This window comes from Xenopus laevis, chromosome 4S, assembly GCF_017654675.1.
Source record: "Xenopus laevis strain J_2021 chromosome 4S, Xenopus_laevis_v10.1, whole genome shotgun sequence".
NCBI classification, from domain to species: Eukaryota; Metazoa; Chordata; class Amphibia; order Anura; family Pipidae; genus Xenopus; species Xenopus laevis.
In genome coordinates, this window is record NC_054378.1 from 75989416 (window position 1) to 76016838 (window position 27423).

The 27423-nt window shown below is 37.4% G+C and overlaps 1 protein-coding gene across 1 annotated transcript in view; it reads right to left on the reverse strand.

The window, feature by feature from the left end:
- Positions 1–27423, reverse strand: part of faf1.S (Fas (TNFRSF6) associated factor 1 S homeolog) — a 140004-nt gene that overhangs the window by 56343 nt on the left and 56238 nt on the right. Inside the window, 3 exon segments of the mRNA NM_001086748.1 lie at positions 455–584; positions 933–1028; positions 22489–22575. Of these exon segments, the coding sequence (NP_001080217.1) occupies positions 455–584; positions 933–1028; positions 22489–22575 (313 nt within the window).

A 27423-nucleotide genomic window follows, 5' to 3' on the forward strand; every position in this document is an offset into this window, starting at 1 on the left:
TAATTCAGGATTTACTGGTGTCCAATGGGATGTTTTGATACACTGAAGGGAGTTATGTTAATTAATTTATACACACAGGTGTTTAACACTTAACACCCTATATAATGGGTTATCACGTGACACACTTTGAACTCTGATGAAGTGCCAATAGAGAGGGCACGAAACGCGTTAGTTCGCACCACTTACCCACTGCCTGTTATCACTCTTTGCAATTTGAATAAAGCCGCTTTTTCAAAGATGAAGTGTGGCGAGTCTTGATGTAGACGGGCCAGCGCTGAATAGCGATACACAGATTTTGTACTGCAGATGCCGGCTTGGAGTTGCCGGAGTATCGCGAGAGCTGCGGCCGAGACGCCACAAGGAAGGGTGAGCTCCGCTTTAATCTTTCATCACCCGTGTTTCTGGTTAGTAACAAAGCATGCTATCTGTGAAAAAAAGGCAATATGGCACATACTCATTGGGGACTTTCTGAGTGCAGAAGATACGGGCATGCTGAAAATCTCTCCATCATCCACACCAAACTCAGTTGCATCCTCAAAGTCATCTCCATCACTGTCACTGATCATATGGATATCCGTGCTTTGCTACAGAATGGAGAAAGATGATATGCTTAGATTTACAAATGGGAAGCCTTTTAGCAGATATTTTTCACAGAATTTCCTAAGCAGTTTTTTTAATAAAAGAAGCAATACAAAAAAAGAAAACCTTGACAAAACTCTCCCACTTCGATTAAACATAGACCCATAATATCCATATCAATGTACCAATGTTTTCTTTTCTTTAAACCCCAATTGTGAATGTTCTCACCATTTTTAAAGATTATATTTTAACGTCAGTTTAAGCCACAGCAAAATCATACAGTATGGAGACATTTCTATCTTGTTCTAGTTTATTTTGATTTGGGTACTATACAACATTTATAATTAACCAACCTCTTCTGAATGTTCTCTGGTTTGGACTGGGGATGTTCTTCTTGACACTGTGAGGCGGTGACATGTATAGTCAATTCCTGAAGATGCCAACATAATCTGTTGACCAAATGAGAAAGAATCAAATGCATTATTAAGGCTAGAGCCCCTTGGCAACATGTAAAACCTGAAAACTATAAATGACAACACCACAAAAAAAAAAAAAAAAAAAAATTGACTTGGGCTCTTAGAACATTAATTGAAATTTGATCACATCGTCACAAATTGACTTTGATGCAATCCATGGTTAGCTAGCTATAGAGAATGCTTTTGTATACACTAGGCACCAACAGCATAGTTGTAACTAAAGTAATATATTGTTGTTATCGTGACTGCAATTAAAGCTGGGAACCCTGTCCATAAACTATTTTGGTTTATACTAGGGGCCTGTCCCATGTGAGAATGCAAAATATGTATGCTTTTTAGGTTGAAACATTTAACTCCCCTTTATATCCCAGTTGGTTCTAAAAAATAAAAAAAAACATGCAATATAGGTGGAAGAAGTAATGTAGTAAGAGTAGCTATATTAACTAACAGCAACCTATGTCAAATGCTTGCTTTCAAGCAAATTGCAGAAAACTGTACTATAACTGAATTAAACTTTACCTGCAACCATGTTATTATAAAACAGAGCTTCTGCACAAAATTTACACTTGCTAGGTTTGCTTATTGGGGCCTGCTTTGATGATGTTCATGACAAAAACACAAAATGGTTTATTAGGCTTATTATATACTCGAAGTGAAGCCTACCTTTTTGCTGCTACTAGAAATCTGAATAAATTATGGCAACTTGCAGGTGTTTTTTTTTTAACACCTACTAATTTCCATCTTTTTACACAGATTTAGGAAGATTTTGAGATTTTAACACTGCGGGGCAGATTTATCAAGGGTCGAAGTGAATTAGAGGGAATTTTCAAAGTAAAAAAATTCGAAAATTCTAAGTAATTTTTTGGATACTTCCACCATTGAATAGGATACTACGACTTCGAATTTGATGTAAAATTTTGAATATTCAACCATTTGATAATTGAAGTACTGTCTCGATTGAAAATTTGTTCAATCGATCGCTGAAATCCTTCGAATTGTGCCATTTTACTTTGACCTCAAATGCCCAAATTCGATGAAAAAAACCTTTGACTTCAACATTCGAAGTCGAAGTAATTCAATTCAATGGTCGAATTTCAAAGTAATTTCAACTTAAAAATTTGACCCTTGATAAATCTGCCCCTGCATGTGCATTTTTAAATAAAATACAGAGGACCAGAAAAATATTGTGTACTATATGTGAAAATGTATAATCAGAGAAATGCATTATGTATAATACAGAGGTGGGACTACAAAAAAATAAAGATGTAAAATAAGGGAAAAACATAAAATCAGGGGATACAAAATTGATATTTCACTGTAGGTCCTACATTTCCTTTGGGAAGGTAATATAAGAATAATGTACCCCGACTGAAATATGTATAAGTAGTAACTAGAGTAGTTCCTTGACCACATAAAGGCAAAGGGGTGAATTATTTCTAATCATATACAAGTTCCAATGTGTGACACAAACAACATTTATAACTGACAACATTCGCCAGTACTCACAAAAAAAGATATAATTTACAGGTTATCCACTTTTAAAATTGTGTATACAGTATATTTGTATAGTAAAGATTTAACAATATATTGAATATACTGTGAACTGGTCTAAATCAAACATTTGCGGCCAGATAAATAACAGTATGTGATCCATTAACAGGTTCAAATAAACAGATTATCTGTGCTAGTTACAAGTTGGGATGGGACATGTTTCAACTCGCCCAGTGGTAAGGCTCACCTCCAGTTGGTGACAGTCTCTTTGTCAGAGTACATTTCCTAATTAGAAATCTGTGATATTAACTGCATTTAAATGTCTTATGAAAATAAGGTGACCCTCTCTCATCAGGATGAGAAGATGAGATTAACTGCAGATTGTAGAATTTTCAGACATGCATACATGTTTTGGGCTTCTGTACCAGCCCAAGGCAACCACAGCCCTTTAGCAGTAAAGATCTGTGTCCCCAAAGATGCCCCAGTAGCTCCCCATCTTCTTTTCTGCTGATTCACTGCACATTCTCTGTGCTGCTGGCACTTACTGAGCTTAGGGACAGCCTCAAGATATACAGTACACATAGAATATACTGTATATGTCACAATATAAGGCTGATTAGTAATTAATACAGATAATTACTACATGGCAGCACAGAAACCAGTGCAACTAGCACCAGAATTTGATCCCTGTAGCATCAGCTTATATTAAACACCAAACTCATTTTCTACTTTCTAATTTGCAATGACCCCTAAGCTTAGCTTCTCGACAGCTGCTCAGAGCCCACTGAGCATGTGAGTGTCGCAGACACTTTCCAAGACGGTGACCCCCTGTGACAAGTTTGAAGTCCTGGATCATTTCTGCTATTGTGAAGCTGAAACTTTAGGCTTGTACAATAAGTTCAGTAGATAAAATATGACAGTTTTAGCTAAATTTGTTTTAGGGTTTAGTTCTCCTTTAAGAACAAATCTGATGAAAGATTTTCCAGAGCAGGTTGCAGTACAGAAACAAATTAGCTTTGTCACCCAAAATACTATAACTAAAACTATAATGAAGTGGTTTGTGCAATAGCTTTTGCAGCAGAATAAAAATGAGATCACAGCACATAATTGTCTGTTTAATCGGTTCGTAAATTCTAGCCAATGCTCTTTGCATGGAGAAAAATAGATTATCTTCCGAAAAGGGTTCTCACTGCCTGTAATTATTAATAAGGAAAAGAAGTCACTTATAACACTGACACCCAATGTTGTTAATTAGCTATGGAAGGAAGCTATAAGTAGTTTAAATAAGAAAACAAGAATAATTTCACAATAAGGAGGTGGCAGCCTATACTGATGAAAACATGTAAACTATGGTAACAGAATGTTGTATATTTAAGAAACATTTTCCATAACTAAAAAATGTAAGGGCAAAAGCTTTTAGCGCAGAACACAAGAAAGAACAATTAAAGAACATTGAGCAAACATGATCACATATATACCGCTTCTTGTTTTAAGTCTCCTAGTTTTCTATGCACCGAGACACAGTTACTGGGAATTGTAGCTTATACTTACTATGATGTTTGGTATAGATGCATTTATAAAATTTGTATGGCCTGGTTTGTCTCTAGACTAGAAAATATTATATATATAGATATATATATATATATATATATATATATATATATATATATATATACACACATACACACATATATATATATATATTTTACATACATACACACACACACACACACACACACACTAGGAAACAAAACAAAAAAGTGTATATCTATGAGTGAGTTTTAAGAAGCCCAATCAATGGATACGTATGCCAATATAAATGTGACATTTGTTTTTGCTTCAATATACATTGGATTATTCCCAATGTGCAGTATGTTTCAATCTCTTGAATAGGCTGTAAGCATAACACATATTCAGAGCTCCTTTCATACAACTATAAATATAAAATATAATGCGTTCTTTAGTTTAGTCAGGGCAATGTTATAGATGGAAGCAAATCCAATATTGCTTCTCCTCATTCAGAGACAACTAGTCTTTAAATTTCTGAGTTTATTTAATGCCCGGCTGTTGTACATAACAATCTTCCAGAAATAATGGTATTTTCCACACAGTAAGCTGATGAAAGGCATGGGGCGGTGGTTATAAAGTAGGCATTATTTGGAACATCTGATATAATTACTGCTGACAGCTTTACTTAAGGTTCATTTCACTTTGCTATTTTGCTCCCGCTTCGGGGGTTCAGACAGTTCATAAAGCCCCACCTCTCACACCTGTTCACCTCTTCATATTACAGACCAGTTTGGGCACATCATATCAAATTAGCTCTGTGATGTGTTGATAACAGTGGCAATTGCTTATCACAGATTTAAGTTTATTATTTTATTCTAATTACAAGGTCAGAAATGAAACATAAACCTGTTAACACAGGCTAGTCAGCTTTCTACACAAAGTTATCTGGAGTGGTACTAAAGGAATGCCGCTCGTTTCCTAGCAGTTGGCCCAGAAAACTCAGGAACCCAAGCAAAGGAACCAAACTGTGCCTATGTGCTATAATTTGCCTTTTATCCTATTTGGTGCTTACTAGTGATGTGTGGGGTTTTGACCCAAAACCAGCAAGGAGCTGCAGCCGATTGAGTGGGTTCGGGTGGAAGTTTAGCCAAATATTCAGAGCGAGAAGATGCAGGTACGAGTTGGGCATGGGTTCTAGAACAACATTTTGCAGAAACTAGTATGAGTAATTTTAAAACAATTGGACTTGCCGAGTAATCTTTGAAGACTTTCACTACTCATCTGAGCAGTTTCTTCAGTTTAACTTGAAGAAGAAACTGCTGAACTGAAGAAGCTGCTTGGATGAGTAGTGAAACGTATTCAATGGTTACTCAGCAAGTCCAGTTGTTTTAGAATTACTTATGCTTGATATACCCTGACCTGGATATATGAAATCTTCATAGTCGTTTTGCAGAAACACTACTAAATATAGGTATGTCCCTGTCCAGGTTCTCTATTGCTTTTAATCCATTTTCCCTTTATAACATACAAACTTGCTTTATCTCACCCCCATTCTTCAGCCTTTTCATATGCAAAGAGAAAGAATTCAGAAAAGAAGTTATTAAAAAGAAAATGCCTGATTTTACCAAGCAGTAACAATGGTTAAATATTTTGTGGCACAATATGAACACAAGATACTTTGCAACACTGAGGGGGTTATTTATTAAAGTTCGAATGGTCAAAACTAGTAAAAAAAAAATGTTATTACTATAAATACAGTGGAAAAAAAACTGGAATTTTTCTAGATTTATTTTACCCCCCGAAGCTGCAAGAAGTCAGAGTCTGAAAATACTTCAACCCGTCGAGGTCCTGTAGAAGTCAATGGCAATAGTCCTATTTATAATTTTAATTATTGTCTGCACTGTGTTTTGTACAATAATCTGAACATTTGGGGCTTCTCTGCCGATTTTGCAGAAACTTCTGACTTTTGGGCAATAAATCAGAAAAAAATCAAATTTTTTCGCAGGACAATCCAAAAAAGTCACAGTTTTCGTGCGACAATCTTAAAAAGTTAGGTTTTTTTGTCAGTCAGACTCCGTGGTTTGTTTAATGATAAATAAAGGTATAACGTGGATTCTAATTTTGTCCGATTTTTTTTAATTAACCAGAAAAATCTGAATTTTAGTAAATAACCCCATGAATGTCTAATGACAAACATTAAATAAGGGTAAATCATGGATTTTAGTTTGATCAGATTTTTTTTATTAAAAAAAAATCAGATTTTAGTAAATAACCCCTGAATGTCTAGAGACAAACATTAAATAAGGGTAAATTGTGGATCCTAGTTTGGTCAGATTTTTTCTTAATTAATCAGGAAAAAAATTGACGCGACACAACTGTTGGATGCAGACGCAGCGTGCAGCTACACTACTACTACACTACTAAATTACAGGTCAAGTGAAAACTGCTGCAATGCAGTCATAGGAAAACTAGCTTGACAGAATAGCTGCTCTCAATCACCCATTCTGCAGCACTGAGGTAGGGTATAACATTTTACTTTTATTTATTCTAGCACAAATTAATATAATTTGCTAGGAAATACATTTAGTTTGTCAGGTAGTGGGAACAAAGAAAACCACTTTCAAATTTTAGTGGAATCTGCTGTAGATAAACACAGATAATAAAGACCCAAAATTTATTGGCCTAAGCAAATCAACCCAAACCAATTACAGGTATGAAAGAGTCTTAATACTGTTCTATATTCGCTATATAGAAGCAACAATTTGTATAACAATTATTATGTATAGAGAAGTCACCTTCTGTAATGAAAAATGTTATATGTTGGTAACTTGCGTTGAATCCAAGTAATAACCTGCAATAACTGCAAGTAGAAATAAAATATGATAAAGGTCTTGGTAACTTGCACCCTGCAGAACTTCAGAATCCTGATAAAAATAGATTAAACATTAAAACTTGCACTTCTAATTCCTCATTTTAAGGTGTCAGAATTCAGAAGGTTATGACAGAAACAATTAACTTGACAGAAACTCATAGCTTAGCAAGGAGGCAAAATGCCTGCAGACACTTTAAGAAGCATTTTTGGCAAGGTGAATAACCCTATTCAGACTTAATAAGGTTTTAAGGATATTAAGCTTCCTGATTATATGAACAAATTTGTTTATACAGTCTAAATTCTTTTGTGAAAGGACATACAGTGTTTTAAAGCCAAAGTGAGATGAATATACAGCGAAGTATTACAACTTGGCCTGATTTGTATGAACACAACCGCATATTCCACATTACTGTAGTTTGTGAGCGAAACAGTGCGATTAAGTGGGTGTGTACTACGCCCCGTCCATGGTGCTGTAGTGGTGGGTGGTTACTATGATCAGGAGGTACAGTGGGTGGGCGGCTTGTATTGTGCACTAAGGCACCCATTTCTATGCGCAAAGCACCTAGCAACACTGCTGCGTCAAGCTTAGGAGGTGCTGGACAGAAAAGCGGCGCAGCCTGTCTGCGAATACCGCTTACAGGCATATAGTATATGCGGTTGTGTTCATTTGGGATGGTTGGAACTGTGCGAATCAGGAGTAGGTCAACACTAGGAAATTAGTAACTTGTATACGTGCTCCGCTTATACCTTTGTTGTTTTGGTTGCCTAGCAACGCTGGTTGGTGCCAAAACGGCGTTTTAAACATCCCCCTGGACACTATGCTCTGTTTCTTTCCCTGATGAACGCTCCAATATGGAGCTGAAACGTCGGATCAAATAAACCTTCCTTTGAATAATCTTTTTTGTCTGAAATTCCTTGGAGTGCTGTTACAGTGCATGACTTCCAGGGATCCAACCAAACTGTCTATACGGATTAACCCTGGTAGGGTTGCTCCCTGGCTCGCACCCTATCTATATCGCACATGGGACATGGCTTCCTTGTCTCCTTTTGAATATGGACCTATGATTTTTTCGCTAGAGGCTGTAAAGGCTACATCCCGGGAATCAGATTGGTTCCAGTACAAGTTTTGAGACACAATGGGGCCAAGCACCTTGGACACGTTCCCAGTACTCCACACGAATTCCCTTGGCAGTCTGCAACTGGTCACTCATCCACTAAAGCATGGCAGACGGTTCATCACAATTACCACTGGACATCGACACAAACTTGGATTTTTCCTTCACTATTCAAGATGCTGATCGGATTCTTTTCTCCGAAACCCCGCAGGACATAGCAGTGAGTAAATCTAACATTGACATATATCATTACTTATTGAATATTAAACTTAAGGTACAGGACCTCCTACTGCATGGCGTCTATTTATCTCTTTATCACAGACAACGTCTGGTCCCAATGGGCTTTAGAATTAACAATAGCCCCAGTTTAGGCCAAAATAATCTGGACTTCTGCGCCAAATGGTGTGGGATACTCAATAGATGTTCCTTTGATTTGATATTACTTGTGGTGGAACAAGTGGGCAAGGAACTGGCTGCAACTCGAGGAGATATTTCTCTATTGGAACAACAATATTTGGACAATCTTCGCTCTGACACAACCAATGATTGGCTAGACAAGCTCCAGAAGCTGGTGGATAAATACAAACAAGATTTAACATCCTTCATACAAAATAAATTAAAGAAAGTCTCTGATGACTACAAGAACAAGAGGGTATATGGGTGGTTGATGGGCATCAAATCCGACAACTACAGGGCACCCTCAAGAAGGAGAAAACATATCCCGCGAACACTCTGCACAATTGATAGTTCAGATCAATCTACAGATTCAGACACTGCTCCCGACAAACCTTTTTAGGGGTCGAAACGAGATCCAAAAGGGTGAAAGAAAAAGAAGGAAGAGACGGCACACAAGACTTGGGAGGCACAAACGTAAAAGGGAAACCACCGAGGGGCAGGAGAATATAATATTCAATCTGAGCAAACATTTACTCTCCCCGGGTGAATTCTCTCTGTTGTCCAAGGGCCTCTCTTTCGTACCTACTGCCTCCCCGATCCCTTTGATATGTTGGTGGATTTCCACAAGTTTCATAGGAAACTCAAACTCAAAGAATACTACAAGAACTCACCTGAGAGAAGTATCCCTAAATTCCGGACCAAAAGCACTTTTGACCCTCCCAACCCTCCAGCATCCATGGCAATATTCTCAACAGGGAGATTAACAACATGCCCCAAAGTCTTATTTCACGACAGAACCTCACACCAGACGAGAGACATGCTATCTCTACACTCAAAAAGGATATGGACCTTGTCAACAGACCGGCAGATAAGGGGGGTGCCATAGTCCTACTAGAGTATGCTTACTATAGGAAAGAGATTCTGGAACAACTGGCAGACGATGAGACATACAGACCCCTTCCAGGGATCCAACCAATAAGTTTAAGAAGGAGTTGGATAGCCTATTAGTGCTGGCTAAGAATGCCGGATGGCTTGATGCAAGTACTTTTGATTTCCTGACAACTAACTATCCACGCACACTCATCATATACAAGTCTGTATCAGCACCTCCAAGGAGACCCATCATCTCCGTAGTTGGCTCACTATACCAATCAATCTCCACTTATGTCGACCACTACCTTCAGCCCCTGGTACGAGCCATGCCCTCATACACTCAGGATTCAAGTCATGTGATTAAAAGAATGAAGGGTTTATCCTCTATCCCACTAAACAGCATTTTGGTAACTATGGACGTCAATAGCCTATACACGGTCATCCCACATGACCAGGGGATTGAAGCCTGCAGAAGAGCTCTCCTAACAGCACCTCCAAAAGATGTACCAGTTGAATTGTTAACTCGGTTACTTGAACTGACTTTATCTAGGAACTTCTTTAGGTTTGACAAACCTTTTTATCTACAGGTTTCGGGAACAGCGATTGGCAGTGCCCTGGCACCGTCCTATGACAACATCTACATGCTGGATTATGAGACAACTAACATTCTCCCTCATCTTGGCAAGTCTATATTAGCCTACTTTCGCTACATAGACAACCTCTTTCTCATATGGACTGACACAGAGGAATCACTCCTACACTTTCACCAACATCTTAATGCTCTAGGTAGCCCGATCAAGCTTACCCTCAATCACAGCAGAAGTGACATTGATTTCCTGGATTTAAACATATTTCTGGACTATTCCACATTGGGAACCAGACTGTTCTGGAAGACAACTGACAGAAATTATATTCTACATGCGGCCAGCAATCACCCTCCAGCCACTACTCGTGGGATACCTTACTCACAATGCCTCAGAGTGATATGTAACAACAATGTCAGAACGACTGCAGAGATACAACTACGGGAGATGTTTGCCAGATTCCTAGAGAGGGGGTACCCACAGGAATTATTATTTGTACAACTAAACAGGGCACTTAAACATTCACAAAATGAACTCTAGGAATCGTCTCCAACCAAAGATCACTCGGACAACCATTTGATCTTCACAACCACTTTCTCCACAGGTTCCCGACAGTTAATAGCCAGTGTTGCGAAACACTGGCCTATGCTCAATATGGATGAAACTTTGAGCCTCTATACCTCCAAGAAACCGATTATGGGATTTAAGAGGGGTAAAAATCTGAGGGATTTGCTTGTCAGGACTAACTTTAAACACTTTAAACACAGATACTGATTGGCTTTCCAAGCAAACTAAATTAGGTTGCTACAAATGCCCTGATTGTGTAACCTGTAGATGCCTTTTATCCGGTCCAGACTTTCCACACCCCTACACAGGCAAGAGATATAAAATACGCTACAGACTCGGTTGTACCTCAATTTACATTGTCTATATCATCACCTGTCCGTGTGGATTGTATTATGTCGGCAAAACCTGCACCACACTCAAAGAAAGGATCGGCAATCACAGATCAGCTATCAGTAAAGCCCTGAAAGAAGGCAAAGCACTACAACCAGTGGCTAAGCATTTCCTTACGAAAGGACATACACTACCTACATTTAAATGCATGGCAATTGACTGAATGAGACCTTGCCTCTAGGGTGCTTTATTTGAAATGCTTGGGCAACCCACTATGGTCGCCCCCAATATAGGACACTCCTTCCCATTGCATTATGCCCACTGTCTCTATAATAATATATATGTACCTTTACTGGATCCTTTGTAGTGTCTATATCCATACTACAATTTGTTTTTAACCCTGCTTTTCCTATGAAAAATGACTCCGTTTGCATAATGGATAGCAGGCGTAGCCACACTTTTGACTGCCCACTTGTTCCCTTGAACTGCACTTAACCGCGAGCAAACCTTTTTGTCCTATCTGGTCCTGACATGTTGGTGAGGTGGCAAGGTGGCGCACTACATGGCGAATTTGGGTCTGCCCTTTCGGCGCTTAGATTGGGGACAGCTACTACGCAGCTTATGCCTGTAGGCAGTATTCGCAGACAGGCTGCGCAGCTTTTCTTTTGAGCACCTCATAAGCTTGACGCAGCAGCGTTGCTAGGTGCTTTGTGCATAGAAATGGGGGCGTGCCTTAGCGCACAATACAAGCCGGTCCGCCCACTGTACCTCCTGGTCATAGTAACATCCCCCTGGACACTATGCTCTGTTTCTTTCCCTCATGAAAGCTCCAATATGGCGCTGAAACGTTGGATCAAATAAACCTTCCTTTGCATAATCTTTCTTTGTCTGAAATTCCTTGGAGTGCTGTTACAGTGCATGACTATTGATCGATTTTTTTCAACTAGCACCCAGGTTTACACTTTTGGCTCAAGGTGTGTGTCCAAACGAACTGTATATATAGATAGATAGATAGATAGAGATTTATATAGATATATATACATATTTTATATAAATATATAAAATTAACCCATTTTGGTGGTAAGTATCAGTTGGGATCGAGTACACGGTACTGTTTAATTATTACAGAAAAAAATGTTGTTTTTTTTTTAAATCAGGATTTAATGGGAGACGACCTGTATGTTGAAAGCTTGATGAATAGAACTGGAAAAGGCCAGTGAGTGCATATCTTTCACCCTTCTCTCTCCTATAAAGTTTTCCTTTAAAGCTAGTGTCCAGGCTATAAAAACAGGGCCCCAGTGCTGCAAAGCAGTAATGCTTCCTTGACTTTAGGAAGACTATCGAAGGCCCTAATGTGAAGATCGTCAAAAGCACCAAATTCCTTGGTGTTCACCTGGCGGAGTACCTCACCTGGTCCCACAACACCAGCTACTTAGCCAAGAAAGCTCAACACCGTCTCTACTTCCTGCGCAAGCTGAGGAAATCCTATCTCCCACCATCCATACTCAAAACTTTCTACAGAGGGACTATCGAGAGCATCCTGTATCACTGTCTGGGCTGGGAACTGCACTGTCATGGAGCGCAAGACCCTACAGAGGATAGTGAAGACAGCAGAGAAGATCATAAGTGTCTCTCTTCCTTCCATCACGGACATTTATAACACTCGCTGCATCCGTAAAGCCACCAGCATTGTGGCTGATCCAACACACCCTTCACACTCACTGTTCACACACCTGCCATCTGGAAAAAGGAAGCATTAGGGCCCTCACTACCAGACTGTGTAACAGTTTCTTCCCCCAAGCCATAAGGCTCCTGAATACTCAGGGACCAGACAGATCTCTCACACACACACACTCCATCTGACCTTACTATGTGACACGGCGTTGCACAGCCACTGTACACCATTGTATGGATGAATAGCCATTGGATTAAGTTGTTCTTTATGAGCACATCTGCACTTTGTCATGTTCTTGCTACTATCATGTCACAATGATACACCCATCATGTCTGACTTTAGCATTATTTACTTAACATATTACATCTGCTGAGTGTGGACTGTCTTGTTCTGTCCCTGCACTATGCTGTCCTGTCTTGCAGGAGTTGCATATTTTTGCACTTGGACTTTTTGTCTGTTGTCCGGCCTGTTGTGTGTAGCACCATGGTCCTAGAGGAACATTGTTTCATTTCACTGTGTACTGTACAAATGTATATGGATGAAATGACAATAAACTCACTCTTGACTCTTGCCAGCTAGACATTAAACCACTGTGAGGCAAACTTAAAACCCGTAATGGTTTCTCAGTCCCACTTCCCCACATTTGTCTCCCCAAACCTGCCCAGCTGCATTTTATCTCCATATTGTGATATGAGGATCATGATATTACCAGTCCCACGTTCCAGCAGTGCATATTCCTTTCACCTTATCTCTACAAAGTGACTCATTTTCCCCATGCAACCCTCTCAGCAACTTTCACTTGGTTTCCCAAGTGTATATTTGCGCCTAAAAAAAGTCTTGTCTAGCCTTGCACACCATCCTGGAATGTGATATGTGTGTGCTGTATGAGCATATCAGCAACGAACCCTAGAACTGAAGGTGGAGAAAACTACAAATAAAAAAGCAAACAGATCAAAAGGTAGAGGAAGTAAAGTCAAAACACAATTTTTATTAAAGCACTCCTCCTTCAATATGCATAGTCCAAAAAATGGACCAAAATGCAAAATATAAATCAGTATAACAAAAATGCATCTTTTATGATTGAAACCTGCTCATTTTGAATTAAAAAGTACAAAACCAATTGAATACATTCTCAGAAAGTATGAATCTTACTAAATACATTTTTACATACAATGGGAAGAGCCTGAAGTTTTGTATTGTGGACAAATATAACCTGAAGCCAAGGTTTACATTTAACAACAAATGCTTATCTTAATAAAATAATGTGAGCAATGAGCATAACAGACAAACATTCAATCTGTTGTCATCTTTTATTACCAAATACATTTCATTCAGCACCGGCACACGGCCCAAATATTTGTGAACACCCCACTATTTCGAAAAGCAATGGGTTAATTGTGCAAAAGTGGTTATAATTTTTTGAATTACAGGAACTATAAAAGGACACTCTACACTAGCTGCCGCTGAATGTCACCTGAAAAGCAATCACAAAAGGGCTCTGTCATGGCTTATCTTTGGGCTCTGTCACTACGGCAACCAGCAGAGAAAGCGCGTCCCTGCATCCACGCATCGGCGGATCCCACAGAAGCTAGGGCTAAGGAGCCATGTGAAGCCTGTCAGAGATTGACTGCATTAATACATTAGCAAATACTGTGAAACACTGGATAAATGTCAGCAATTATGGCAAGAAGCGTCTAATAACGTTATCCATTGCCTGTCAAAGCCCCACGAGAATTGATGTACAGCTGCCACTCAAATGCTGTCTGTAATTTTATCTCTTTTGGACGTCCAGGTCCGTTGCTTTCAGATTTAGTACTCTGAAAAGTAATAAAGTAGAAGGCTGCTCATTCTGTGCTGATCACATCTGTCAACAGAACCTTCATTGAGAGGGGAAGCTCTACTTCCCACGCTCATGTCACTAGTAAGGGCTCGGCAATGGAATGGCAGACATCTGTGAAGACGACCAGCTACCCATAACGACCATCAAAGTTTTACCAACCTGCACCACAAAGACCTCACATGTTCCCTCATTCTGAGACGGTAATGACCAAACTTACCTGTGCCTTTACCACCTTCCACAGGCTGATAATTGAAAATATCCTTTGACTCTACAAAGGAAAATACTGATTCTGCAACAAAAGATGTGCTCACTTTCTAAGTCTTACCAAAATCATATCTTAGGCCCCACTACTTCAGTTTTGTATGGCCTCCTCGAGATCAAATGTATTTCACATTCATCCTCAATACATGGAAAACTGTGCTAGCAGCACCTTTGCTTTAACCATTCAAGCAGGGTAAATCTTTTTATTGTTATAAAAAAAGAAAAACGTTCTTGTGTTTTAGGTCCTTGACCTCTAATTTACCCAGTCACTGTCAAGAACAGGTTTTAGAAAATGGTTTACACCATTACTGTCTTACACAACAAAATTCATTTAATTTAACACAAGAGTCTTCATCATATTAAATACTGAATAAAGTTGCCAGCATTAGCAAATTTCCAACAATGGGTATCAGGACATACCAAAAAACAAACTTAAAAGGCTCAACCCCAAAAGAATAGGGTTATATGTTTAAGCACTTAATTCAGTAAATATTGATGCGATCATTTAGAAGAAGGTTAAAAAGACCAGGGACCTATCCTAGGAAGACCAAAAAAGGCAGTAGCTCTATTAATAAGTAATTAAAGCTCAGATTCCCTCTGAACACCTGCCTTGTCTATATTCTAGGGATGAGAGGATTATTGCTTTTAAATAGAGATGCACAGATTGAGGGATTTGGTTTGAGATGTGCTCAAAAAGGAGCAATTTTGCAGAATTTGGAATCGGATGAATCAGTTAAACCTCAGTTTAAATATGTAAATTTTGGTCCTGCATCAGTTTGGACAAAACTTTTGGATATTGTATGTCATACATAGCTTCATCCAGCCATCTTTCGGAGTCGTGAAGTCAATTCAGAAGCAATTTTGGGTATTTAGCATCAGAGTCACCAAAACAAAAAAATACAGACTCCTAATAACTTTTAATACAAGCATTGAAAATAATTAAATCAGATTTAATAGTTTCTATGAAGGTGGATATGGCAGAAGCATTTCTGTTTCTAAGAACAATACTTTAATGTGGATTGTATTTAACAGCTATTCTACAGCTATATGACAGGTTCAATTAATATATAAGTTGTTTCAGATTTTGCAATAATTTTTGGTTTATGTAGATTAGCTTTCACTTGGTTTAGAATCACCAAAGGATGCGGTTTATACTGTATTTCTGAGTGTTGGCAGTGATGAAATAACTTGCATGTTGTGTACTCAAAACTTTCAATCAATATGGAAAAGTTGGAGCCTTGTAACATACTGAGGAGTCGAAGGATTTATGTAACGACTCCACAGCCCTGATCTTTTGTAGGATTTTTGCTACTGCTATGTTACCAGTTTGGGCACAGCACCTGGACTATCGAAAAAGAATGTTGAGCAGCCTATATTTTTAAACTTTGGGATTGTTATATTCAAGCGAAGGGTCTGGGCATATGCACTGGACCATACAACAAAAGAGTTGAGCATCAAACCTAACCTAACCTAGGCAGTTTAGACTTGAATAGACAGTTTGGATTTGAATAGAATGTTTGATCAAGTTAAGTGTATCTGAGTTTTTTGATATTGGAATTGTTAATGTCCAACCTCACTGCCTAACTTTTAGAATTTTATTCCTCTTCTTCTAGACTAGAGACTTTCAAGTTTCTTTTGGGATAAGCTAAAAGCTAAAACTCATATCTAAGAGGAAATATACGGATTAAGGTATCAGTAAAATACATTTAAATGTTTTTAAACAATTTAACTGTGATGGATATTTAAAACACATGCTACAGTAACGTTAAAAATCAAGCCAGGAAAAATATTGGAAAATTGCATTAGAGCCGCAAATGTTCCTGAGGAATAGTTGGTAACAAAAAAGTTGATAAATCTAAGTAAACATCTTGTTTGATTAGACTAAGAATATTAATTCACAGTGTTAAAATTATTCTTGAACTAAACAAACCAATAAGTGCCCTTGTTAATGTGTAAAATTAGATTTCTGAGGGCCTCTCCTCTGTGTGAATCACAGTTCTACTGTCAGAATCTGAGAATATTCTTTAAGGAAATTCCTTTGAGGAAATGTGTTACTGACAATTCTTACAGAGCAAGCAATTTCCTAGAAAAATCTGCAAGGAGATTATACAGTCTCCAAAAGGGAATACAATCACAATTATTCATTTTAAATGATGTTGAATGAATAACTTTTCCTGTTGCAGGTTATTCTGCTCTAGAAAGAACAGTCTCTGCTTTGGGTAGCTAGTACCCCTATTTGCTGCATATAAATGGAGCACTGGCTATGCCAAATTATATTTTGGTATATTATACAGTGTTCTATAATTTAATATGGACTTAGTTTGATTAGTTTTATTGAAATTATTGAAGATAATATTAAATTAAGGAATATCAGCCTGGAACACAATATTTGTACTTGGATGGAGAACTGGCTGAAGAATATAATATATAAAGAGTGGTGGTAAATAGAACATTTTCTAATTGCATGCGTGACCAGCCCAGGGGACTGTCCTTGATGCTTTTTAATTTGCTTAGTAATGACCTTGAGAAGGGCATTGCAAGAACTGTTTTTAGTTTTGTTGATGGAGATAAATTGTGCAAAATTATAAGTTCCATGGGGACTGTTGCCACTTTACAATTGTATAACTGAGCAGCAAACTGTCCAATGAGTTTCAAACATGTTGATAAATACAGGGTTATGCACTTTCAAAGAAATAACATAAATGTAAGTTATACACTAAATAATACTGTAGCATATTGTGGATATACTTACCGAAGAGCAATTTGGGGATTTTTTGTGGATAACTCTAAGCAGTAACTACTAAAGCAAATAAAGTACAATATTGAATTTTAGGCATTAATCTAAAGGGGATGAAAACATAGTAAGGCCAAGTAAGGCCTTGCCTTAAGTATGCAGTGCAGTTTTGGGCTCCAGTACTTAAAAAGGATATTAATAAGATGAAGAATGTGCAGACATGTGAATTAAACTGGTAAAACAGACAGAGAATTTAAACTATGAGGAAAGACTCTGGAGAAAAAATGCTTGTGAGGGGTCATGATTACTCTTTACAAGTACTTTACATCAATGTGTTATATAACAAAAGGGCCTAATTAATAAAGATTTGAGAAAAACTCTAATACAAAATGTGTCCTACAGAAATCAAATGGAGCTACACTGAAAGACATTCAGACTCAGAGGTTTTCTGATTTTTTTTTTTTTAGTGAGTAATTATTCAGAAAATGAAAAAAACTTTTTGAGTAGCATGTGCAATTGGGTTATCCTAAATAGAAAATGACCATTTTAAAAAATAAGGGCCGCCCTCTGGGATCTGAGGATTCACGATGCACACAAACCATACACGTTAGGTCACATAAGCCAATTAACAGACAGAGTTCTGTCGTTTGCTTCTTCCTGTTACAGTTCTAGCTGTAGTATTTCTGGTCAGGTGATCTCTGAGGCAGCACAGAGACCATCACAAAAAATATTTTATGTGTACAATGTAAACTTGTGTGCAGTTTTGAAAAAACTGTGTGCCAAATTCAGAATTGACACAAAATTGCGCACAATTTGTTGTGTGTCCTGGCCTCAAAATTCATGTGCACATGCATCCCTTCGAGAGAATATTGCCCTGGAACCCTGCTTGATACATTTAAGTATCTAGGACATCCTGAGAGAGTCCTGCAGCGGGTCAGGTACCCGCGGTCACCCGCAAAAACCTGCGGGTTGGGGGTAGAATTTCCGGGTGCGGGTATAGACGCGGGTCAGCGGGTCGGGCTGTGGGTCTTCTCAATTGCGATTTTTACTCCTTTTTTTTGATCACACCTACTTCCGATGCTGTCACTTCTGGTTTACAATGACAGCACTTCCTGATTCTTGATGGTCAGCGGGTCGCTGAACTAGCCACACAGCCCCACAGCACGACTGAACCTACACCAAATTTGACAGAAGGTAGCAGGTGTTTTTCTTGGAATATGTTGTTCTTCTTCCGCAATGCACAGCGCTTTTTGTAATGACCAAATAACAAAATTCTTCTTTCATCAGTCCAAATCGCTTTCTTATCACTCTGCCATACAAATATTCTTTGTGCAAATTGCGCTGAATTGTAGAACAATGTACAAATACACCATCTGCAGCAAGATGTACTTGCAGGTCTTCGGAGGGGATCTTTGGGTTGTCTGTAACCATTCTCACAATGCCGCTCCTGTATTTTTCTTGGCCTGCCAGATCTGAGTTTAACAGCAACTGTGCCGATGGCCTTCCATTTCCTGATTACATTCCTTACAGTTGAAAATGACAATTTAAACCTCTGAGATAGCTTTTTGTAGCCTTCCCCTAAACCATGATACTGAACAATCTTTGTTTTCAGATCTTTTGAGAGTTGCTTTGAAGATCCCATGCTGTCACTCATCAGATGAGAGTCAAACAGAAGCACAACTTAAAGGAAAACTATACTCCCAAAATGAATACTTAAGCAACAGATAGTTTATATCAAATTGAATGACATATTAAAGAATCTTACCAATCTGGAATATATATTTACATAAATATTGCCCTTTTACATCTCTTGCCTTGAACCACCATTTCGTGACTCTATCTGTGCTGCCTCAGAGATCACCTGACCAGAAATACTACAACACTAACTGTAACAGGAAGAAGTGAGGATGCAAAAGGCAGAACTCTGTCTGTTAATTGGCTCATGTGACCTTACATGTGGTTTGTTTGTGTACACAGTGAATCTTACGATCTCAGGGGGCGGCCCTTATTTTTTAAAATGGCAATTTTCTATTTATGATTACCCAATGGCACATACTACTAAAAAAGTATAATATTATGATAATGGTTCATTTACATGAAGCAGGGTTTTACACATGAGCTGTTTTACTCAGTATCTTTTAATAGAGACCTACATTGTTTGGGGGGTATAGTTTTCCTTTAAATACCTTTTCTCATGATTGGACACCCCTACCTATAAGATTCAAGGCTTAACAAACTAATCCAACCAATTTGGTGTTGCCAGTAATCAGTATTGAGCAGTTACATGCATTCAAATTAGCAAAATTACAAGGGTACCCACATTTGATTTAATTTCATACAACTGAATACTGCTCCATTAAAAATCTTTGTTCAGAAAACACCCCAGTACTGTTCCTGGGAAATGAGAGACATACCACTATCTTTTTGTTGAAAGTGGAGTAAATTATGCAGAGGGATTCCCAAACTTTTTCACATGGCTGTATTTAACTAGAATAAGCCACTGTTCCAAGTTTTGATGCAACTGATGCTGCTATATTGCAAGATACACGTAGAGAGAAAGTATTGCTTCTACTAGATATACACCACTGGGTATAAGGCCCATCAATTGGTATAGGAAAATGATGCTTGTCACCCTACACAATAATTCCTACAGTTATCTAAACAAGTTTGTATGCCACAGTATAATAGAAGACTCATTTATAGCAAGCACCAATTTGTGAACTTTCTCATGTTACACAGAGCGGTGGAGTCGTGAACAATTTTGGATAATAAAAAATACAATATGCAATGTTCTATTTCACAGATAATAGTCATAATAAAATACATCTCTACTGTAAGAATAAAACCCAGTATGTAGCTGTTTCACTAATGTGAAGTACAGCTGAACTATTATGCAACCTGACACTCAAACATTATTTTTATCTGGTAGCTCAGTGAAGTACATCATTCAACAGGTCTTGTGCAAACAAAAATAAGGTGTTTTTTTAATTTACAGACCTGGCGTTGCGGCCCATATCTGTGACCTTTATCGAGGGAATACTAATCTGGCGTATACAACCATTGAAAACACCCAAATACATAGTAGCATAGTAAATTAGGTTGAAAAAAGACACACGTCCATCAAGTTCAACCTTTTGACTTTTTTTTTGTTTTAAATCAGATTTAAGTGCTTCTATGAAGCAGGATCTGGCAGAAGCAACTCTGTTTCTAAGAACAATACTTTAGTTAATTCTATCTACAGCTATATGCCAGGTTCATTTAATATATAAATTGTTTTTGGTTTTCCAATTGTTTTTTTTGGTTTATGTAGTTTAACTTTCATTTTGTTTTAGAATTACCAAAGCATGTGGTTGATATGTTTCAAAGAACACATTAAAAGTGAACCCAAGGCACAAGCTTACATTGACCACTGTATCGAAAGCTTCAAGCAGATCACATCATGCTTACAGTCCAAATTCTTGTCTATATCATAGACCAGTGCTGTCCAACTTCTATGGTACCGAGGGCCGGAATATTTCCAATCTACATTGTGGAGGGCCGATAACGGAAGCCAGTGTTGGCCACTCCGTTTTTAGACCACACCCATGTTACCGCAAGACCATGTCCACATTAATAGCACACCAAAAAACCAAATGGTTGGTGCTCACTGCAGGGATCAGGGCCGGAATTAGGGGTAGGCAGAGTAGGCAGCTGTCTAGGGCGCCATCATTGAGGGGCACACTTTTTTCAAGCGTTTATTTAATAATTTGTTTCAGTAATCATGGTCACCCAGTTGGGTGGAATCCATCTCCTTCCCCTTCTCCCTCTTGCCGGCAAGTAATAGCTCCTTCTGTGCGGTGCACCGTGACATGCGTACACGCGTCAATGACGTCACTGATGTGTTGAATGACAGAGAGAGGCAGAGAGCTGGCGGCCTGCTTTTTGTGGCTCGCTCTCGCTGCTCTCAGCCTTGCACAGTTGCACTGAACCGAAGACATTCTTTTTATTACTGTAAAGTGTGAAGCTTCCTGCTGGCACAGCCAGGTACAGATTTGGGGGCCATATGTTTGCTGTTGCTGCTGGGCGCTGACACAGGTACAAAAATACTTGTGGGCAGGGCCACTATTAGAAATCACAGGGCCCTGTACAACAAAAAAATTTTAATAGCCCCAGGAGGGAGCTCTATATATCTAAATGTATTTTCCATGTTGATTGAAAGAAATTAAGTACACAGCATACAAGGCATTGTATCATGGCCGAAGCTCAGCTATTTTAATTTAATTAAATTTAATTGCAATTTCAACTTATTAGGTTAAGAAACTCAGAATGGCTTCAGACTCCGAAGCTCTGGAAAATGGTATTGTTTTTGACCATGATGCAATCCTTTTCTTGTTTTCTACTTTGGTCTTCTTGACCACTTTTTTTACAAGCATTTATTAGTTCTAAAATATGCAACCTACTGTAAGTTCTAAGATGCAGGAACATTCCCACCTCCTCCAGTAATAACTCCCCATGCTTGCAATATATAAACTATATTTTTACATTTTATTCCTTATTAGCGTCCCTCAAATGTAATACAATACAAAACTCAAGTAGCTGTGTGCTTCACGTCAAACAGCAACAGTCAAGAAGATGTGCCCTAGTGCAACTAGTAAATCCTCTGCCTCAGTAAACAAGCTACTGTGCCATGCTGCTAGTGGCTACTTGCTCTGTGCTTGAAACAGTTTCTGTCCTTATTCATGAGACTAAATGCTGTAAAATGAGACAGGTATGGGATGAGTTATATGAAAATCGATTATCTATAATTCTCTGAATTGAGAAAAGGCAATTTTCCCATAGACTCATTTTTATCAAATAACTCAAATTTTAAAAAAAAAATTGTTTTTTTTTCTCTATAATAATAAAACAGTACCTTGCACTTGATCCCAATTAAGATATATCTAATCCTTTTGGGTTTTGATTGGAAGGTTTATTCAATTACTTGAGCTGCCGAAAGCGATACTGCATTTGATTACATTTATTAAACTTTCCTTTATTTGTATAGGTTAAAAATTTAACATATTTGATAGCTACATCCTCACTTTCTGCAAACCAAGAAAAAAAGATAGGGTAGTACTAGGAACAGAACAAACTATCATTGTGCTGAGGGTGCATTTGGATTTTAGTTCCCTTTTAAAGGGATGATGACAATTACACATTTCACTTACAGAATCATCTTGTGCAGATTGGGGCCAACCTTCCCACAACTGGTGACGTACTGGTATGCTTGTGAGATCATATACATTTCTTTTTACCTGTTGAATGAAACATAATGGAAAAGATTAAACTACATTGCCATGAAATATGACAAAAGTCAAAGTACATTTCTGACAGCTTCTTATTCTATTAAAGTAGGCAAAAAACAGCTGTCACACTTTTCTCTGGGGTACATCATCATGCTACCAGAAAAGTAGGTTTAGAATAGAAAGTGGTCAGTACAGTTCAGTTAGGGACATAACCAAAACTGTTCTGAATTTTATTTTAGAATATTAGAATGTCCTAATGTGCAGTGTGACTTCTTGGTTAGTGTGACGAAAAGTCACATGATTTTTTGCACCTGTCCGAATCCTGCTGAAAACAACAGAATCCCTAACCAAATCCTGGATTCAGTGCATCCCTTTTATTTAAGTGTTTCATAATCCCGCTCAATTTAAAAAATTTACATTTGTTTCCCACAGATACAAGTGCTGTCACTTGATTAAAGTAAAGGACCAGGCTACACTTAAATATTATTCTTCAGTGAAATTGCTAGCGATCGCCTCTGTTCACTCAGTTCACCCATTTATAGGAACCAAAATATTTAGGTGCTGCTCACTTAAAGGAACAGTTCCATGTAAAAATAAAAACTGTGTAAATAGATCGGCTGTGCAAAATATAAAATGTTTCTAATATAGTTAATTAGCCAAAAATGTAATATATAAAGTCTGGAGTGACTGGATGTCTAACATAACAGAACAGAGCACAACTTCTTGCTTTTCAGCTCTCCAACTCTGAGTTAGTCAGCGACTTGAAGGGGGCCACATGGGACATAACTGTTCATTGAGTTTGCAATTGATCCTTAGCATTCAACTCAGCTCAGATTCAAAAGCAACAGTTATGGCCTATGTGGCCCCCCACTCAAGTCACTGATTGGTTACTGCCTGGTAACCAATCAGTGGAAACCAAGAGAGCGGCTAAGCAGGAATTAATGTTCCGTTCTGTTAAGACATTCAGACACTCCAGCCTTTCTATCTTGGATTTTTGGCAAACTAACTATATTAGAAACATTTTAAATTTTGCACAGCCTCTCTATTTACCAAGTTCTTATTTTTATACTGAACAATTCCTTTAAGTTTCCTAACATTCAAAGATTTCATTATCTTCTAATAAATCCTTAGCAGGTTCTTACATTCTTATGATGAGAAATTATTATGCTAGCATATACTAATCTCAAATCAGATTCAGAAAGGATTAAAATTGGAAAAAAGAATTATTTAGTAAAAGAGCAGCGGTCATGGGTTTTTGTTGTGTTTACAATGGTAACAAAGCCAATATGAGCTGAACAGTAAAAAATAAATTGTTTAATGACATACTTTTATGGCCTTGTGTTTGCCACTATGCTACAGACAGACACTCGGGATGCAAACAGCAATAACGGCATGGAAATGAAAATGGAAATCAGTTCAGCAGCTGGAGTGCTTTGGGCTAAAAATAACTAGCAAAATACAATATGACAGCACAAAACTAATAATACAACTTTGATGAGTTGGCTAAGACCTGCTACATGTGTTTTTAACTTAAGAGGTAGGGTGAGGCACCAGAGGTTTGCGTGTCTAGCATGGAGGCAGAATTGCACGGTAATATTTTAATAAAATATAACAAGAAAGGTGACCAACATAGTAATATGCAGAGTTATCAGCCATCAATTAAGATATATATTTTTTTAAATCCTGTGGGTGGATTATGAAACATTTCAGGATCTTTCCAACTCGTAGCTTTTTTTATTTACATAATAAAAGCAGACCCATTTTGGGTGCTGGTGGATGATCCATGAAGTGTCTTCTCTCTTGCTCTCTGTTGTTGAGCTGGCATCTGGTGCTACTTTAGTTACTGAGATTTGTATTACCTTTCAGCTCATCAATTAGAACCCTGCTTTCATACAGTATCTAAGAAACATGAGCAATGGAAAATCCTGGCAATTCAAAATGTTTTTCTCTGTACCTCCCACACCTGTGTGACTCCTTCCTTAGTGAGCTGCATTTATTTCATTAGTTTCAGGCAATCAGGTCTTGAGAGAGGGATTAACGCCAATCCCACCTCACTCAAACAAACAGCTCTTCCCTCAAATATACTAACAGGGCAAGGGTACTGAACAGCGCACCTTACTTTTGTATAAAATAACAGACGCCTGTCACTACCATGAAACAAGCAGCACAAAATTACTTTTTGGGAAAATGTAATAAATAATTAACATGATAAATACATTCAAAATCTAAGTCTACAGTCCTCATCTCTGATATACTCCTAGATAACAGCTTTCACCTTTCATTAAATTTGCAAAATTGAAACAACCTGTTTTTGGACTCAAAAACAGTTTTATGCATTATGAAAGAAAATCATGTATTGCTTTGTAATATACATTAAACTTTTTTAATGATAAGTTATTTGAAAATATAATTGTAACTGATATCAATATTTGTTTATGCCTTTGGGTTCTCTGGTTAGGACTTTTGAAACAAAAATAAGTAAATTCTTCTCCAGATCTAGTAATCAGAGAATATACACTGTTCTATAGCGATTACACCTACAAAAGATAACCCATTCAACATTTTTAAATATTGTATATCGGAAAGTTGCTTGCAACTGCATTTTTTTTTCATTATGCAAAATATTCTTTGGGAAGAGATTCCCTTTATCTTATAGAGATGCAGGAATGCATCTCATTGAGTTGAACATATAATGGCTGTCTTTTGGGAGATTGTTCAATACTAAAAAAATGTGGCCTCTTTCGCCTAATGATGATAAAAGAGTAAAAATGAACTATGCAGCTTCAGATGCGAACTGCTGTGGAACCCTCCCATAATGGAGGAACAGAAGCTCCATACAAAATTCAGATACCTGGATTAATTTCATGGACTGATTAAAATTAATAAAAAACACACTAAAGACTTAAATGTGCCAATGTAAATCCATTTAGAAAGTAATAGACAAGAAATTCTATATGGTTTTATATATGTTGTATAAAGGCACATAATACAAGTAAGATGCTATGGTTTAATTTAATAATCTTCTGAATATGAAATATGGTTGCTCACTTGACAATTATTTCTGGCAAACCCGAAACAAATGTCTGTGTAAAAAGAAAAGGGGCATGCATAGCCAGAACCTGCTCAAATATTCAAAAACATATTTCCCAAAGGGTTTACAACAAAAGAGCATTCTGTTCTGAAAATGTTTAAACACATGAAGATGCATTGTTTTTTTGGAAACTTTGTTAACATAACAGTACAAACCCCAAAATTCTTTGCATTCCTTTCAGCTCTAATACACTGCCCTCTGCATTATGAAATGAACAGTGTTTGCCTCTTCTATTAACCTATCGGCAACTGCACTCATTTCAATAACATTCCAAGGCTATCAAGTGTTTGAAAGGCCTCTTCTTGTTATAGTGTTATGTTGGTATAAAGCACAATGCCAGACCAATGTGCTACACAAAGGTGATCAAAGATTCAGTCGTGTTCACCAATGCACAATTATTCTTCTGGTTCAGTCTAGCAGAGTGACCTCTGCTTAACAACTTATCTCTAAAAAAAACTAGTTATCACAGGCAGCCCCTGCTGTGAGCCTGACAGCTACAACATATTAGGTAATGTTTGATTAAAGCAGCTCATGAGGATGACTAGCTTGTTTTGAGGAATAGCCTGCACTGCCTTATTCCAAATTCAGTTCTTTCAATTGTATTCCATAACATTCCAAGAATTTTGCACTCTTCAGAGGTCCAGAAATTAGGCAACATAGTACAGCTGCAACATTCTACTATTTAATTGCTTCAAACTTATTCTTATACTTATTCTTGGTGCTGACACATGTGGTAGTTTTGAGCTTGCAATTAGTATCCAATTGCCATTTGTCTACGATATGCAATTATTGGTCAAAATAGCTATTTGCATTATTTGATTTAGATTTAGACTTCTATTATCTCGCCCCTGCCTAATTAAAAAAAAATCATTAACCGGACTATGGGGTATACTTAAATTTTTATGCATTTTAAATGCAAAATGATAAAAGTATCCAAAATGAACCACATATTGATAAAAAGTAAGATAGTAACTAACCTATTGGAAATCATGGGTTTACAAGTTCAGAATCAAGAGTACAAATTTCAGTCACATATTTGTGTGAAATTCTCTTTCAGTGACACAATATCTCTAAAATGCCAAATCTTCTTATTTAAAGGGCATGTTAATCAAATAATAACATTTTGTCTAATAAAAAAAAAATTTTAAGCATCTTTTCAATATGCATTTAATAAAAATGTTCAGTGCTTTCAAAGTTACTTGGAAATACATTTCTCAACAAAGACAGGTCTGTTAATCAGCTGCCTTGGACAAAGAAATGGAAGGCAATGACTGCTTTAAATAGCATTACATGTATAAATAACTTAAAAACCAAATATGAATTGTAATGAATGTATATTGCAAAGTTTCTTGGAATTAGGTTTTCTTTTATTATGCAATTTTTTTGGTTAGCACTCATAAAATAAATCTTTGTTTCAATCCTATCATCAAATCAATATCAAAATCAAATTATACATGACAATGGCATTCAAGGATAATATACTTGTTAGTGGGGTACTTACACCCAACCCTGTAAAATATTAAAAAAATTGTATGCAAAGATATGCTAATCATTTAAACCTTATATTATTTTTAAATTATCACAAAGGCAACATCAAATGTTGAAAATGAGAAATGTTCATTTTTCTGAAAAATATATGCCATAAAAAGTGTTGCATCGCCCGGACTCTTTTACTAGTGCGTCATGCTGTTTTAATATGCACAGAATGGGGTTTGGCATTGTCTTGCTCCAAATATATATATATATATATATATATATATATATAT